This window comes from Oreochromis aureus, linkage group 12 (assembly GCF_013358895.1).
Source record: "Oreochromis aureus strain Israel breed Guangdong linkage group 12, ZZ_aureus, whole genome shotgun sequence".
Taxonomy (NCBI): Eukaryota; Metazoa; Chordata; class Actinopteri; order Cichliformes; family Cichlidae; genus Oreochromis; species Oreochromis aureus.
This window is the reverse complement of record NC_052953.1, coordinates 36,611,870-36,629,944: the sequence shown is the minus strand read 5'-3', so window position 1 is coordinate 36,629,944 and position 18,075 is coordinate 36,611,870. Positions and strand designations below refer to the sequence as shown.

General features: G+C 42.4%; 1 protein-coding gene across 1 annotated transcript; it reads right to left on the bottom strand.

The window, feature by feature from the left end:
• Positions 1-1,437: 1,437 nt before the first annotated feature.
• On the bottom strand, positions 1,438-18,075 carry ptar1 (protein prenyltransferase alpha subunit repeat containing 1). The gene is made up of 7 exons (XM_031740060.2): positions 17,920-18,075; positions 13,008-13,177; positions 12,698-12,764; positions 9,622-9,726; positions 7,860-8,103; positions 5,436-5,794; positions 1,438-5,103 (listed from the first exon to the last, which is right to left on the bottom strand). The coding sequence occupies exons 1-7, from the start codon at positions 18,003-18,005 to the stop codon at positions 4,719-4,721; spliced, it is 1,416 nt and encodes a 471-aa protein (XP_031595920.1). The 5' UTR covers positions 18,006-18,075; the 3' UTR covers positions 1,438-4,718.

Below are 18,075 nucleotides of genomic sequence, written 5' to 3'. Positions count from 1 at the left end.
TTTCTTCCAGGTCTGCCTCTGCTTGAATTTCACAAGACTGTTTTGTGCCCGTCTCTTCTGGGGTGACGTGACGTGTTTGAAAACATTAGTGACATAATCAGGTGAAAGAGGAGAACGCACAGGAATGCATGATGAAGTAAAAAAATGTGTTTAAGGAGAAAAACAGTTTGAAAATGTTCATCACATGGGTCGAACTGTAATCCTTTCCACTTGTGGATTACTTTAAAAATAAGTTTGTATTTGTTTCAGTTTTATCTATAAAATAATATCAAATATTGTGAATACAGTCACAGTATTGTTCCAAACTTATACCGTCAGCTGTTAGAGTAGATGCTGCACGCCACGCGTTAGATCCACCAACAACAGATTATTTAACCTACAGTGTAAAAGTCTACAGTCCTCATTTAGTTACAGTTTTATTCCAAGGAGTGAGACTTTGTCAGTTTTAAAGAGCGTCTGAGCTGTAGCTCTCTGAAGGTCTTTCAAACTTTCCACTCGTTTTCAGTCCAACCCTTGTTGTATCTTTTAGGACTTTATTACTGACGGACTGTAAATTGATTGCTTTAAGAAAATAAGTGGTGGGTGGCTGCAACCAGCAACACAACAACATTGTTATTGGATGATCCCAAGTGGTTATCATGTCCAGTATGGCAGACAGCTCTTAAACGACATGCCCATGACGTCATGTGTAAAACCTCTATAGCAACCATGGCAGTTTGTCTTGAAACGAACTGTAATCAGCGCATTTCAACTTCCTTCTCAAAAAAGAACGGATCTAATCTAAAAATTGGACTTTTTTCTCAAAATGACCTGTTATGTAGATTTGTGTTGACCCTAACACCCTCTCGTATTTATTACTTATTAGCATCTAAACACACGTACGTCTTCACTTGGTCCAGTTTGCTGGTGAATACCTCACACTGTCACTTTGAAACTGTTGTGGTTTTGGAAAGTAAAGCTTGACCTTCTCTCAGCATCCTGCTCTCTGTGACTGCAGCGGTCATGATGAACCGGCAAACCTGTTTCACAGCAAGTTAGTCAGTAGAATCAAACTTATGAGACAAATCAGCCTCATGAGAACTACTAATAATGTCAGAAAGCATTTTTGGGAGGAAATTTGAGAGAAGAGGAGATCTTGTTTTAGTTTGACCCCACTCACATCTGTTAACATGGAGCAGGTGGAGTTTATGACCTGCAGACAGTAGGCGACAGAGACGGCGATGTTTTCTACACTCACTGCTCCAGTCTAAATATCCTTGGGCAGGATACTAATGAAGTTAAAATGAAATAAAGGGTTTAAATACTTCATTTTATACATAATGAATGTAAAATAAAGGACCCCCCCTCCACCTTTTTCACTATATGCTAATTACCAGAGATTATCTGAGATACATGCAGATAAATATGTGCAGTAATTACAACGGATCAATCAGAGCGTTCAGTGGACATGAAGAGATGAGCTTTATTATCTTGTTTAGCAGATGACAGAAGCACTAGAAGAGAATATACTTTCACTCCTGAAATAAATAGTAATTAAGATCACAAGGATTATTCATTAGGGAATACCACAACAAAATAAAAGGAGCAGGTTGAACTTCTAAAACAAACATTTCTGCATAGATAGTCTTGGATTCAAAGCCTGTGTCAGCAGTTCAGCGTACAGTCTGATATGATAAAACCCATTCCTCCTTAAGAAACGACAGAGTACGTGACAGAAGAAAAAAGCTTTGAGATAATTAATGTTGTGATTATGTACAGTGTTTAGAGGTGATCTCTCTCTCTCTCTCACACACACACACACACACACACACACACACACTTTGGCCACAGACCTTTTCCATCCAGCGTTATGCTAATGTGCTAACAACAGTCCAATTGGAGACCTGACCTTTAAAAAAGTAATAACATCAGCTGTGTAAATTGAAGCTATTTGGCCTTGACACAAAAGTTTATGGTTGCTACGGTGACCATAAACTATGACAATACTGGATAGACAAGAAAAATAAGATTGTTGATCAAACTGCAACGTTTACAAAAGGAAAACAGAAATCAGGTTTGACAGATACACATTCAGGATTAGTCCCTTCACAATAAAAGACGAGGCATAGTAGCATAAACCATCACTCCCAGGAGCTGCTAAAGTAGTGTTACTGATTATTCCTTTAAACAGATGTATTATGTTACTTCCTTCTATGTAGCTGTGTAGCAGAGCTCTGTCAGTCAGTCCAAGCAGGTGTTTTCTAAAGTGTTGCCAAACATGAGCGCGTACGCCAAAAGTTTCCAGCTGTTTGCGAGGTGCGGTTCTGAAAATGATGACGTGTTAGAGTAACAGTAACTCTTGTTATACATTAAAAACACATAAAACAAAAACTTTGATGGACAAAAGAAACAGAAGAAGAAGAATGTGTTATACTTGGTCAACATGTCAGTGGAAAGTGGAGAGCCTTTAACTCGCTGCCCATTAACCAATGTCACCAGGTAGATGTTAAAAAGCAAACGTAGCTGCTGGTCAAGATCACACTGACACTACAAATCAGGCAGCTTCTGTAAATGCATCAGATGTAAATGTCACTCTCATCATTTCTGCTTCACACAAACCTGTATTTTCATAAAATAAAGTTTAGCTGGAGGAGAAAGGACATCGACGGAGTGGAAGGTAACGATGACAAACCTGAACATCTGTAGCAGTCGTGTGTGTTTATATGGTCATTTAGCTTTTTGATTTCATTCATGTTAAAAGTCTGAATGCTATCAAACAAAAACAATCATATACACTGTGTAATTCTGTGAGCTTAAAACTGGCCTCCTGCAGGTGTGAGTACATGTGAGACTGTACCTGTCCACTTCCTTCAGTCATAATACTTTCAGGAAATGCCTTTAAAAAGTCTTTAGGACAAGTTCCTAGAAACTTTAAAACTGTTTTAAATGAGGCACTCATGTAAAAACGACAACGTGGAAAAAAAAAAATAATACCAATCTTTTGGTCTAGATCAGGGGGGTCAAACTGAAACGAGCTGAGAGCCACTGCTGGCACTGCCGTCTCATTGGAGGACACGTTAGTGTTCAAGTAGAACAAAACAAACAAACATTTCCTAAAATGTTTTGTTTTTTTAAATTTCAAATCTTGTATAAGACAAAACAGCAAAGTTAACTAACTGAAGCCTTTCAAACAAACACACTGGTCCTCTGTCTGTGCACACACGTGTTCATGTTTAACAGAATGAATAAGTGCACGCATTAGTGTGTGTCTGTCACGGACACAGCCTCAGCATGTTTGTGCTCTCTGCTCACGTCGTCTTCATATTCAATCATTTTGTGCTTTTTATTTTAAACTGCATTATGTTTCTTCACATCAGTATACGGGCCCCTGCGGCCCCTGGACCGCGAGTTTGACACCCCTGGTGTAGACCGATTACCCTTGCTAAACAAAACTACACCAATCATTTTAAAAGTGCTGTTTAATTTTCATTTGTTGCACAGTTTCTAGCTGTAACAAATCAAACTGTTGTAACAGCAGCAGCAGGGAGCACCGGTGAATGTTCTGCTACAGATCGACAAACGTCCAAAGTCAAACATCTGGACCAATAAATGTTGTTCATTACTGCTCAGGTTGGAGGAGAGTTTGTGATGACCTATGAACACAAAATCAAACAACTTCTCTATAACCGACTGGCTTTTTGGTTTCCTGTTACTCTAACTTTGCATCAGCTACAAAGACAGCTGCTGACTATAATCAGTGAAGTTAAAGGGTAGAAAATCAACCAAGAGTAGTAACATGTTTAACACGTGTTACCACCTTCAGAATGGAAATCCAGAGTCAGGAGCTGTGCTTTAAACCTGCCGTTACTGAAGCTCAGGTCAGTATTACCCGATGACTGAGGGAAGTCTAATATAAAGTAGAGCTAAGACAGAAAAGTGATGCAGTGATAATCTGATATAAGAAGTCATTAACCTGCAGCAGGCCAAAACAAACCTGAAGGTTCTGCAGCTCATCAGCAGACGAGCAGCTTCATACCTGCTGAAGTCACTGCTTACTGTTTGCTTCACAGACGTCTCTGTGTATGTGTCTATTAAAGACCATTTCACCAGCACGTCTTATGCAGACTTCATGTTTATACAGGCTGAAAGCCGAAGCGCAGACGAGGTGCCAGAGTCCAGTTCAGTCCCAGGACACTTCAATATGCTGCAAAGTATTTTTGGACTTTAGTTGTGTCCAATGATGCAACAAACTCGTGCCTACACAGAACCTTACACGTGTATAAAGTGGTTACACTGTCATGTGGTGAGCTTCAGCATTCAGGGTGAAAGTGTAAGTGACTGATTCCAACCCCCAATCAGAAAATAACTGGATTTATGTTTGTTTGTTTAATATATAGAGAGAAGGAAAAGAAGAATGCACATGAAACCTCACATACATACAAACAACTAGAAATCTGAGGTACCTGAGGTATTGAAACACCTGAAGATAACAGTGAGCCAACAGGTTGTATGAGGGCTGATTTCCATTCTGAAGGGATACTGGCTCAGACGAAGCTCCAGAGGCTCCAGATGTTTCTAAGAACATTCAGTCCTCTGTTAATTGTTAGGAAACAGATTCCAAGTCGGCTGCTCAATGACCGCTTTCTAAACTCATCACTGGCTTTGAAGTACTGGTTATTGAAGTCTGCACTATCTGTAGGCAGCTTCAGTGTGGAGAAAGAAGGAGGTCAGCATCTCTCTCAGGACTGCAGCCCAATGACTGTATCCAACCACTTCCTGTAGGCCAGGGCGAAGTGTCTCTGCTCGGTGTTACAGCAGCCGCCCAAAACACTGCTTACAAAACTGAGTTCAGTAGGCAGGGTGGGGGGGCAAGGCAGCAGGACGCCTCTCTTCAGTCTCTTACTATTGTGAGGGTCTGGCAGGAACAGCCCATCTACTTCCATAGGTTCACTAGCATGCTTCTGTCCGTTCACACCGTGGCCCTGGCCTGCACAGCTCTGAGAGCTGATCTCTGGCACTCCTGGGTCTGGATCCGTCAGATGGATTAACTTGCAGTCCGATCCTCTGCTGCAGGAATGCTGATGCTCCCTCACCCACTGGTCCCACAAATAAAAGACATGCCGCCTGAGAGACACAGGGGGGTATATTAATATCATTCTTACAAATGCTGAACATGTCTGCGCACAAAGTATTTTTATAGGCTCTGGGCTAAACACCCTCAAAATGTGAAAATGTTTTAATGCAAAAGAAATATTTAAATGATTTAACAGGACAATTTTTTTACTTGTTTCTCACAAATAATGCTTGCAGTCAGCGACAGGGCAAAACCTGCCACAGACTGTGTGGCTGGTTTACGTGTGCCATAATGTGATAAGTGCAGCCGGGACAGACAAAACATTCGTTTTATCCGACGTCTGTCTCCATTCTGCAGTCACTGTGAACCAACAGTTTCTCACCTGTGACTCCAGAGTGTTTCATGTCCAGGGAAGGACTGGATCAGGTCTGAGCAAAGGTCCATCTCCTGGTGGAAGAGTTGAAGGACTGTAGTGAAGTCAGCGTGGCTGTCTTCCTCGCCGCCCGCCTCCTGTCCTGAAGGCTCTCCATTACTGTGAGAGCGGCTGTGTGGGCAGGGACTGCCCTCTGGGACTGTGCTGCACCCACGCTGGGGCGAACAGCTGGTGGAGGTGTGAGCTGGCCTCTTGCAGATTTCAGCTATTAGCTCCTTAAGGAGGAACTGGCGGTAGTGGAAGCCACTGTGGTCAGAGACATGCATGGACACCCAGACGCGCATAGAGGACAGCTCATCATGCAACACCTGCCAAAATCACGACGACAAAGGTACGTGTGAAGGAGTAGAAGCTGAACACCAACAAACTAACTGAGAGATTATCACTACATTTATTAGCTAATCAATAAAGTTCTAATTTTTGATATTGACATGAATGTGGGGGGCCTTGAATGGTTGTTCAACAGCTCGCAAAAAGAACATGACAATAAGAAAATTAATCCATAAATGCAACTTTTCAAGAAATATGTAATGTCCCCCCCCCCCCAAAATAGAAACAAACAAACAAACTGAATTTGATCTAAAACTGTAGTTAATAAGATGACAGGATATCGTGTTTGTTTTTTCTGACACATTTGAAAGGTTCAAAGAGACAAATTAGGTGATCTGAATGAACTCGTCCTTTCAAACATCTCTCACATTAATAGTCTTTAAAGCAGTGGTTCAGCCTTTTTACATCATTCCCCACATGGCAGGAAGAAATATTTTCACACCCAATCTAAACAAAACGATGCTGCAACTTTATTTAGTTTATATAATAAACTTATTCACAATGAATCCTTCAGTCATTTTTGTTTTAAACAACTTTCATTTCAAACAACTATTTGTAACTTTTGTCACTCACTTTTCAGAAAAAAAGAAATCCAGAAACTTGTGAGCAGAGATGAAAAATATATAATTTAGTGAGAGTTTAATACTACTCAGTCTTAGGCTACGTCCACACGTACTCGGGTATTTTTGAAAAGGCAGATTTTTCTATGTGTTTGCACCTTTCGTCCACACGTAAACGGCGTTTTCAGTCACTGAAAATGGAGATTTTTAAAAACCCCTGCCAGGGTGGAGATTTTCGAAACTCAGTTTTTGTGTTTACGTCTGGACGAGGAAAACGGAGAAAACGGAGCGTCAAAGGTGGGCGCCAGGTTATTGTTTCAGTGAAATGAATTTCTACAATGGCGGACTTGGACAAAATACTGTTACTGTTAATTGTACTCTCTGCAGTGTTTAAATGCTTACATATACACACAGTTTCTGTCCCTCCACACATAGGACTCAGTTCTGCTTCCATGCGCCATCTTTGTTCACGCTTTCCCGCCCAGGCTTCTAGACTTCTGATTGGCCAACATTTCTACACAGTTAGGAATATATCGCCACCTGTTGCTTTGGCATGTTCCTGGCAGCGTTTTCCTTCATTTGTGTGTTTTTCTGTTTTTTAAAAAACCAGAAAATCTGCGTTTTCAAAAATACCCGTGTACGTGTGGATGTAGCCTTAATGGATGTGGCTCAGTGAGCCCGTTTTTGACTGCAGAGCTATGTCGGGGCGTGGTCTGGACGCACCTGAGCGGCATCCCCAATCACGCCTCCCCAGCCTAAAGCAGAATGAACTGGGTCCTGTTGTTGTTGTTGTGTATAGGCTGTAGCCGCATGTGTAAGTCGACAGCCGCAATAAAGAAGTGTACTGAAAAGTGTGAACATGTGGTCGGGTCCGTCGTGCCCCAATTCTGGGTGTCGGCACCGCTGTCAACGACGCACGACAGACCCGACCACATGTTCACACTTTTCAGTACACTTCTTTATTGCGGCTGTCGACTTACACATGCGGCTGCAGCTTTTCAGTGGGTGTGCATATTATTAACGCAACTGCTGCAAAAAAACCTTTGCTTCGCCGATGTTAAATATTCGTTCCGCATGACTTTTCTCCCAGGTAACTTGCGCCCCACCAGACAGAACTCTGCACCCCACACTTTGAGAACCACTGGTTTAAAGACAGAAACCTCCCTTACTCATGTAGTTCCTCTGTAATGACTGTGCCAGCTGATTTCAACCATAAGTGCTATTTGACATCCAGCTGGGATCATTTTGATTCATTTAAATTTCTTAGCTAGTATTTATTTAGTTACACCATAATTTTTTTGGTTTGCACAGTTTATGGACAGCATCTCCACTTTTCTAGCAGCAGCATCACTTTCATACCACCAGGCATCAGTAATACAATTACATTAAATAAAAAGGGAGAATGTGTGTGATGAGGCAAGAAAATGTTGTCTATAATAATCTAATTACTGCTGAAAAGCTAAATGAGTAGCTGAAATGCTACCTTGACATTGCCCCTGGCCATATGCTGCAGCACCCAGATGCGGTGTGACCAGGCATTGTAGTTGCTGGGATAGCGGCCGGCTGCATCAGAGCACACCTTCATCTCTTGGCGGAGCGTCCTGGCCAAGCGGTCACTGAGCTGCTCGTTTCTCTCAGCGTCAGCCTGCACTGCCTCAGCCTGCTGCTGATTCTTATTGTGGTCCAAAGTAGAGACCTGATTCAGGACCTGCTGCAGCACCCAGCGTCTGCAGGAAGACATCAGCTGCTGGGTTACAAAGCTTCATTCACTCTGTACACAGTTACTGCTTTTGCAGGAAGAACAGCATGAGCCTCGGTGCTCATTGTAAGTCTTAGACCAGGGGTCAGCAACCTTTTACACCCAAAGAGCCACTTGGACCCGGTTTCCACGCAAAAGAAAACACTGGGAGCCGCAAATACTTTTTGACATCTAAAATGAAGATAACACTGTATATATTGTTTTTTATCTTTATGCTTTGTGTGAACAACTAAGGTGTGTTGCTTATGAAATCCATGAAGTGCTACAGAGAAAATTACATTATATTTATGTAATCAACACATTTTGAACTCTTAAAGAAATATAACAAAAGCAAAGACACCCAGCTGAACTAAAATGATCCAGCAAACAAAAACTGTTGTCAGCCGCCACCCTTATATATCGCCTTTGGGCTGTTGGAGCCTTGACCTGACTCTTAAAAATAATTGGAAAAAGCACTATGCTGCTGAAAATGAAAAATAGATATTTGCAAAATTCTGCCTAAATATGTATTTTACCTGGTTAATCGTCGCGGCGGGCGTGGTTTGCAGCGCCGCTGCAGGGGAGGCGGACGCACCTGAGCGACACCCGCAATCACGCCTCGCTGCCTTTACGTCTGCGCTATCTGTGCTGTTGTGTTGTTGGTGGTGTGTGTCGGGCTGTGAGCTGAAAAGCTACAGCTGGCTGTATGCGTACAGCAACCGTGTGTGAAAAGTGCTCAATAAAGAGATGCTCAAAAGCATGCTCATGGAAACATGAGTGATTTGTTTACAATGAGACTTCTGCTCCTGAACCTCTGAGCACAGAGTCCGCAAATCGGGGCTGTACGAAGTCAGTTTACGCAGGACTGTAAGCTGTCATCTGTCAGGCGTGAGCGGTGTTTGTCTTTAACATAGTTCACGGTGGAGAACAGCTGCTGACATAATGTGGATCCGAAGATCCATAATTGGCCTACCTGGGGTTGAAAGTCTCGATAAATGCACGGCGTTTCGGCGGGTATACCGGCTTCGGCGAGTGTGACGCTTATTTTGAGCGATGAAAAAATAATAGAATATAATTTTATTTTTATATTTCAGTATCACAATAATCTTCCAATTTAGAACTACGAGTTAAAAAGAACTAACATAAATAAAATACACCTCAGCTAAATACTTCTCATTTATTTGCCCAAACCAGGCGGAGCCGCACTATAAGGACTAAAGAGCCGCAGGTTGCCGACCCCTGGCCTAGAACATCGTTGTTGTTTTTCAATGGGATTAAAACACCTTTAATATCTCAGGATATTAAAGGTGCGCTCAGCACAAACAGTGCTACTGTTAGAAAACTGTTCAAAACTACTTGGAAAAAATCAATGAAGAAAATAAAGTGTAGCCTAAGAACCCATACGTGCTCATCAGAGCAACCTCAGGAGTTTGAATAACTCCCGAGCCCACACAAATAAAACAGCTTGGAACATCTGAGTGTTTAAAAAAAGCTGAAGCGGCTTTACCGATGTATCCAGGTCTCTGGGCTCTTGGGAAATTTGGTCAAAGCCAGCTTGCCCAGGTAGAGGTCCTTCTCTGGGTTAAGGACTCCACACTGCAGTAACTCCTTCCTGCAATAACAAGAAACCACAATGACAGTAAATACATCAATATAAAGACTCACTCTCTCACCCACAGATTCAGTTAGAGCACATGCATGTTGTGATCTTTTATCCTGACCAAAGATGGTTTCTGACACTCTGCAGAGCAACGTCCAGATTTTGTCTCCATCATTTGTTTCATCTTTTAGTTCATTTCGAGGGGACGACTCTGACTGTGCTTTAATTCTGACTCTTCTAAAAAGCAGGATATGCTTAAGTAAGACCATCCATGATATTCCATAATGGATATAATCTAATGCCTGTGACTAAATATAAAAATGGTAACTGTTGCAACAGACTTTGATGAGCTGCAAATGGGGAAATGATTTTTGTTCACGTTTTGTTTACATTGGTTTAAATGAGTTGAACAAACTACAAATGTCTCTCTGTTCTAAATAAACAGATGGCCACACAGTCGGTGTTGATCTGAAACTCTGACACACGAAACACTCTGTGGAGTTTGTTTCTATCCTGGAAAAGTATAAAGAGATGACAGGAAACAGGAGAGAGCAGAGTGAAGACATGCAGCAGTTTCAAACCCAGTTACACTGCACACTGTTTAACCAGTATACTGATAATGCAGGGCTCGCAAAATCGCTAGCCCGACGTCCCGGGGCTAGCGATTTTTCCAGTCGGGCTACCAAACTAACTCAGCCCTGCCCATCGGGCTATCACAGGAAGGAAAATGTATGTCAATGCTGTTCCATTCTTTCGCAAATGTAGCTGGGTAATTATGGTAAATGGCCTGTATTTGTATAGCGCTTTCTAGTCCCTAAGGACCCCAAAGCGCTTTACACATTCAGTCATCCACCCAATCACACACACATTCACACACTGGTGATTGTAGCCACAGCCACCCTGGGGCGCACTGACAGAGGCGAGGCTGCCGGACACTGGCGCTAGCTGGGTAATTATGTCATTGGCATCGATGAACCACTGTCAATATGTGAAATCGCGTTTGAATTTGCACTTCTTCTTTTTTGGCTTTCACTTTCACTTTGCAATCGCGCGAACGGTGTGTAGAGAGCGGCAGCACTGATTGGTGAGTGACGATTAATTGCGCACCAGTTCCTCTGACATCGTCTTATCACTCATTAGCTACTATTCAAACCTGACAAGTGAAATCTCCCACAGCAAGCTTAAACATGTGAGAGGTTGATTGCGCAGAGAATCGCTGACCGTTATGTAAGTACGTGTGTAAAAGCAGCAGGATTTACGCAGGAATTTTAGTTCTGCTGAGCCAAATAAGACAGGTCAGGGTGAAGAAGGGGCAGCCAAAGAAAAGCCGACCACAAAACGGAAAAGTTATGACAAATCAGACTATGAGGCAAAAAGAAAGTGCAGCTTTATGGTTTCATGGACAAAAGAATTTCTGTGGCTGAAATATGACAAGCTAAATAACATGATGTTCTGCCGGGTGTGTTGTAAGTTTCCCTCGATATCTGAGTCGACAAGCGCCTTTGTTACTGGGACCAGTAATTTTAAGAAAGACCCCATCAGAATCCATGAGGAATGCATTATTGCCCAGTCTGCAGTATCTGTCCCAGAACAAACACCAATTGCAAAAACATACTAAAAATAAACGAAGCACAACAAGAAGTCCTGAAAAAGCTGTTTAGAACAGTGTTTCTAAAGAGTATACCACTGGCAAAATGTAGCCGTATTTGCAAACTTCAAAAAGCAAATGTCCTCGATCTTGGTTCCACTTACCTCTTACCCGGGACTTAAGCAGATTCAGGATCTGACACAGACTGATTCATGTTCTACACAGTTCCAAATATTTGAGTTGATGATTGTGATTTTTATACAATTGTTGTAATTTGTGTTTTAACAATTTTTTGATGGATGTTTTGTTTCCTTTACAATATTATACTTTAATGTATATTACTGTAAAGGAAACAAAACATCCATCAAAAATTGTTCTCATTTTTTTTTTTTTTTTTTCCCCGAGCTATTTAAATTTATTTTGGGCTACCAAAAACTGAAGAGTGCCTCCCAGGGATTTTGAAATTTTGCGAGCCCTGTGATGGTCAAATAGTAACTGGACTGGTACTATAGAGCCTTTCTACTCAGATGAGCACTCAGAGCACTTTGTACTGAGAGTCTCACTGACCCATTACACAAAGACTCATACACATCACTCATCTTTTCTTAACTTCTTTATGAAATCCACACTCCAACCATACACATATCCAAATATACTCCATCTATATACTCCAATGGATGCGTCAGTGGGTTAGGTATCTTGCCAGGGTTACCTTGGAATGCTGATTGGAGGAGTCAGGAACCAATCTGCTGACCTTCTGATTAGTCGACGACCCACAGCCGCCCCACAAATTTATCACACTTGAACTGTTAAAAGCATTAGCTTTGTTATGTGTGCTGACAGATCCTTACATCCTGACGCTATTCATTATTAGTATTAGTGGTATGGACACAGGGGGATAACACAGCAGCAGGAGGATGCCAAACTGCCAGGATTGTCTAAGGAAAGAAAGTGACTGGACTTCTTTAAGTTTTTAAAAAATGCTTCATCTCTAATCAAAGATGCTTCTTCAGTTCTAAAACCAAGCGGTGGAGAGTCCCAGTATTTAATCCCTAGTGGGAATTGTTCCTTATGGGGGTCGTTGGATATTGATGATGTGCCTCGGTGTGAAAGAAGGCGTGCGTCATTATCAGCAGAAGTTTCAGGTGAAACCATTGTGAGACCCTGCCTCACCCCAATAGGTGACCCACTGGGATCACCTGACAGACAATGTGAGTGGGGCGTCTGGTTTCACCTGAGACCTCTGCTGTCAGCTAATGTTACCTGACATCAAGAAAACCTTCCTGTGTGACAGTCAGGGAAAAAACACGCTGGAACCCATGAAAGGAAAGCATCGCTCTCACTATAACGACATTTATCAGAACATAACGTTGTTTTGTTGTAGCATTCCTGTACCTGACATTCCACGCAGTGGTGAAGTCTGGGTTCAGCAGCAGCAGCGTGCAGGTGATATCCACTAAAGCTGAGACAGAAGGAAACACAGGATGTTGCTTCACTTTGAGTTTCACTTGTGGAAACAACAAGACCATAAAACACACGTTTAAAACTAAGCAGGATAAAACAAGGAGGTCATCAGCCATTATAACTGACCATGACTGGATGCTCAAACCTTTATCAACTTTAAAATAAATACATTAAATAAACAAATCAAATATTACAGACTCCTTTTACTCGACCTCTGGGATTGCTTTTATTATCGAGCTACCTTCTCTGTCCAGCCAGTGCTTGCGTTGGCGGTACAGCAGCAGCTTGTTGTGGACGTACGGCAGCAGGAATTTAACACACCAGCTTTCCACACCAAGCTTGTTCTCCACCAGCACTATGGGACTGCGGTTGTAGCGAGCCTCTGGACACGGGATCACACCGATCTCATCACTGAGGGAGCAGAGAGTGACAATGAGGGTGAACAAGGGAAAAACATTACAGTAACCAACCAGTCTAAAATTAGGAAAGACTCTGAATGACAAAAAATGCGAATGCTAAAAATGTAACCATTTCCCTGAAACGCTTAAAAACATTTGCAATACTCAAAGATTAGATTACCACAATATCAACCAGTGTAAGTGTACCAAGCTGCAGTGCCAAAAACTGAGTAATGAGTAAATCAAAAAAAGCACCTTTAATGAACTTAATCTGCTGAAATTTGACTTTTCAAAAATGTAGCTCATCAAACTGAAGCAGTGCTGAAATAAACGCAGTACAACAAAAACATGGCAACCTACGACACAAGGTCAGGTTGCAGAAGCTTTGTACAGTCGGGTCACATCTCCCAGCTTACATGTAACAGGGACATGTGCATATGATGATACTATGACATGTGAGTAGTGCTGTAATATAGAGTGAGATCTACAAGGCTGTCAGAGTGCAGTGGCTTGGTCCATGTTTGGGATCCATCTCTATTATAACAAACAATAACACACTGCTGGAACAACATAGCAATCAATACATCACAGATCTGACACAAGGTCGAATTCAGGTAAATTATTAGAATGATTAATGATGTAATGATTGATCCTGTATACATCTGTAGCCATTTAGGGTCGTCCATTTAAAACACACTGAATAGTTTTGTCATTTCCAAGAAATGATCTCATGTTTTCTTTCAAGTATAGCATGTTGCTTATTTCTGATCTTGGGCCCAATGTACACTTTGGGGGGGGGGGCTGTTAAACATACTATGTCACTGCACTGCCGGTCATGCCTCTCCAGTGTCCTTTGCTCAAAGTTTCCTCATCAAAATGAGTTAAACGAACTTAAATTGACAGTGCCAGCATTGACAACAAGCAAAACAAACACCGTCTCTGAATCTGCGACGTTCATGCTGAGCTGAAGTGTCTCCACATACACAAACTACAGTTCACGTTCACCATCCCAGTCTGAATTTTAACACTGTTATGTAGTATTACTAAGTCCTCACTCCACCTTCCCAGAATTATTTTTATTTTTGGAAGCATGAAACCAGAGCGGGTGGCAGATTTCAAAGCTGAGGGCTGGGCAGAAAATAAAGGGTGTGATTTCAGAAGCACCTATATTTGAATTTCTGTGGTTCATCAATCATATCCAAGACTTTTGGATGGGACAATAACTGTTCAAGACTTTTTTTTCCTTTTTAAAATCAGTGATCTATAATGCAAAAATCCATTTAGTTCCACATGTGTCGTTTCATAGTTTTGATGTTTTCAGTGTTCCACCACAATGCAGAAAATAATCAAAATAGAAAAAACCTAGAAATGCTCTGCTTGGGTGTGGGAGGAGTTCAGAGAGGCCATGGAAAAAGACTTTCAGACTGCCTTGAAGAGATTCTGGCAAACCAGCAGGCGACTCAGGAGGGGAAAGTGGTGCTGTACCTGCACTGTGTACAGTGTGGGTGGAGCGCTGCTGACTTTGACTGAGAACATTGTCAGGCGGTGGAAGGAATACTCCAAGGACCTCCTTAATCTCACTGTCTTCCATGAAAGTCTGGGGACAAAAGGGACGACTCGTCGATCCCCGGGGGTGAGGTCACTGAGGCAGTTAAAGAACTCCTTGGTGGCAGAGCTCCTCAGGTGGATAAGAGTCGCCCTGAGTTCCTGAAGGCTCTGGATATTGTAGGGCTGTCTTGGTGGACAGAATTTCTAGGCGTATCCAAGTGGTGGAAGGCTTTCACTTGGGTTGTCTCAGGATCTCATCTCTGCTTTTTGCAGATGGGGTGGTTCTGTTGGCTTCATCGGGTAGTGGCTTCCAGTTCACACTGGAATGGTTCGCAGCAGAGTGTGAAGCTGCAGGAATGAGAATCAGCACCTCCAATCAGAGGCCAGGGTCCTCAGCCAGAAAGGGGTGGAGTGCCCACTCCAGGTCAGGGACGAGTTCTTGCCCGAAGTGGAGGAGTTTAAGTATCTCTGGGTTTTGTTCACGAGTGACGGGAGAAGGGAGCGGGAGATCGCCAGACGGATTGGTGCTGCGGCAGCAGTGATGCGGACGCTGCACCGGTCTGTTGTGGTGAAGAGAGAGCTGAGTGTAAAAGAGAAGCTCCCAATTTACCGGTCGATCTACGTCCCTACCCTCACCTATGGACACGAGCTGTGGGTAGTGACCGAAAGAACGAGATCGCGGATACAAGCGGCAGAAATGAGCTTCCTCCGAAGGGTGGCTGGCCTCTCCCTTAGAGATAGGATGAGAAGTGTGGACATCCAGGAGGGGCTCAGAGTAGAGCCGCTGCTCCTCCACATCGAAAGGAGCCAGTTCAGGTGGTTCGGGCACCTGACAAGCATGCCTCCTAGGGGATGTGTTCTGGGCATGTCCCCCCGGGAGGAGACCCCGGGGCAGACCCAGGACATGCTGGAGAGATTATATCTCTTGGCTGGCCTGAGAACTCCTTGGTGTTCGCCTGAACAAGCTGGAGGAGGTGGCTGGGGAGAGGGAGGTCTGGGCTTCTGTGCTTAGGCTGGTGCGACCACCCCGGATAAAGCACAAGAAGATGGATGGATGGACAAAACAAAAAAAGACCTTTTCAGAGAATTTTAATTTATAGAGCTGAACAGGTTCTCTGTAGTACTCTCAGAAAGTCTCTGAAAATGTCACAAAACTGTCTAAACCCGTAAAAAGAGAAAATCCTAGTAATACCTTAGTAGATCAAGGTCTTGGGACCTGTTTAAAGTTTGAATTCCATCTCTAGGTCAAACTATGCTGAACTAGTTAAGCTTCAAAATACTGGAGGTGTGAAAAGCATGTGAAGAAGATATTCTCCATTCATTTGGATGGAAAATATATATAAGTACAAAAGTAAAAACAGTAATGTCTTGATGCATACGCAATCATCTAGGTAAATAAATCTCCAAAAGTTGTTCATCTGGACGTAACGTTTTCAGTGGGAGGTCAGTTCCTTAATCTTAATTATGCAAATTCTTATGACCATTGATCAACAACCACTGATCAATGTCCATGAGTACCATTCACAGAGAGTTGGGGAATGGCTGCAATCACAGCAGACATCTACTTTATCACAGTAGATGTCTTTCTGAAAGTGCTGTAACTAAGTTTAAGAATATAATCCACCCACTGTTATCATCTTCAATGCCCTGTACCAACACAGAGCAGAGCAGCTATCTGAACGCTACTCCAACAGAGGTCGATTATCTTGTTAATAATTTGACCTCCTCACTACGTACGACTCTGGATACTGTAGCTCCTGTGAAAACTAAGGCCTCAAATCAGAAGTACCTGACTCCGTGGTATAATTCTCAAACACGTAGCCTAAAGCAGATAACTCGTAAGCTGGAGAGGAAATGGCGTGTCACAAATTTAGAGGATCATCATTTAGCCTGGAGAAATAGTTTGCTGATTTATAAGAAAGCCCTCCGCAAAGCCAGAACATCTTACTATTCGTCACTGATTGAAGAAAATAAGAACAACCCCAGGTTTCTCTTCAGCACTGTAGCCAGGCTGACAAACAGTCAGAGCTCTACTGAGCCAACAATCCCTTTAACGTTAACTAGTAATGACTATTTAAATATGTTTTCTCTAATGGGCAAAAAGTCCTTCTCCCATCCCAACCATTTGCGGCAGATGGCCCCGCCCCTCCCTGAGCCTGGTTCTGTCAGAGGTTTCTTCCTGTTAAAAGGAAGTTTTTACATTTTTATTTTGAATGAATTACAAATAAAAGCTAAGAAAACATGTGTTACTGCTGTCATCCATTCTGACACTAACACCCAGAAAACTTAAAAGTGAACCAAACACATCCAAACTGAGGGGATTCTTTTTCCAAAGGCTAGCAAAAACCCAAAGCAGCTGAAAATCTGTGGTTATCACACTAAACCAAAAGCTACAACGATTCATCGAGTAAATTTTAAAAATCCTTGTCTCAAATTCTGTACTTTGATATCTTATTTAAGCCACATGTCTGCAGCGCTCTGTTGTCGAGCATTTTACACACATTTTCCCAGCATCTCAAAAAGCGACACTTGTTCCTGTAGTCACCATTAAAACCTTTACTGGGAAAAAGTCCTTTTAAAACATAGCAAATTCTAAACCAGTGAGTAGTTTTGAAAGCCCTATTTTTTTCCCGTTTGGAATATTGATTAGTGCTCATTAATACGACAAAAGTATCAGATTACTCGATTAATCGATAGAATAATCAGAATATTTGATTGCCAAAATAGCTGATAGCTGCAGCCTTAAAATTCTTAACATACTATCACACATGATTGTCCTAACATCACGTGCTTCTCATGGCATGCAAATATTCGGTACCACCATATACACAAATGTTAAGCATCCCAGTTCATTCACCGGCGAAATAAATAATAACACCATTAATGAAACAACATGATCGGAATGTCGCATTTTCAAAGCTGCATAGCTCAGCTCGGTAAAGTCGTGAAATATCCCGCTGCAGCAATGTTTTAAGTTATTTAATTGTAAGTAAACAGTAATCCCCACGACATCATGTCTCACAACTGAACAGAACAAACAAAACTAAGTGTCTAAAATGTAAACTTCATCTAGACAGCTCCGATTCCAGGTAAGAGTCCACGCCCATAATTTAAACCCTGAATCAGCCGTGGCCTAGCCCTGGATCCGCTGGGTGTGAAACAGGCCTCCGGGCCCAGCGCTGTTTGTTCGCAGCCGACTGTACTCACATGCTGGGGTTCTTCTTGAATGCATTCGCGATGTCTTTGACAACTCTCTGGACCAAGACGTCTACCTCCTCCTCCGACTCCGCCATTTTTAGAGCACCGTCTTCTTCTGCTTCTTCTTCTTCTTCCTCGTTGTTTTTATTGGCGGTTAGCAAACAA

Bases quoted from the DNA above. Each gene is read 5' to 3' on its own strand.
- ptar1 (XM_031740060.2), bottom strand. From the start codon at position 18,005: ATGGCGGAGTCGGAGGAGGAGGTAGACGTCTTGGTCCAGAGAGTTGTC. The intron at 13,178-17,919 runs GTGAGTACAGTC...CTGCTCCCTCAG, and splicing joins TTCAAGAAGAACCCCAGCAT to TGATGAGATCGGTGTGATCC. The intron at 5,104-5,435 runs GTGAGAAACTGT...TGTGTCTCTCAG, and splicing joins GAAACACTCTGGAGTCACAG to GCGGCATGTCTTTTATTTGT.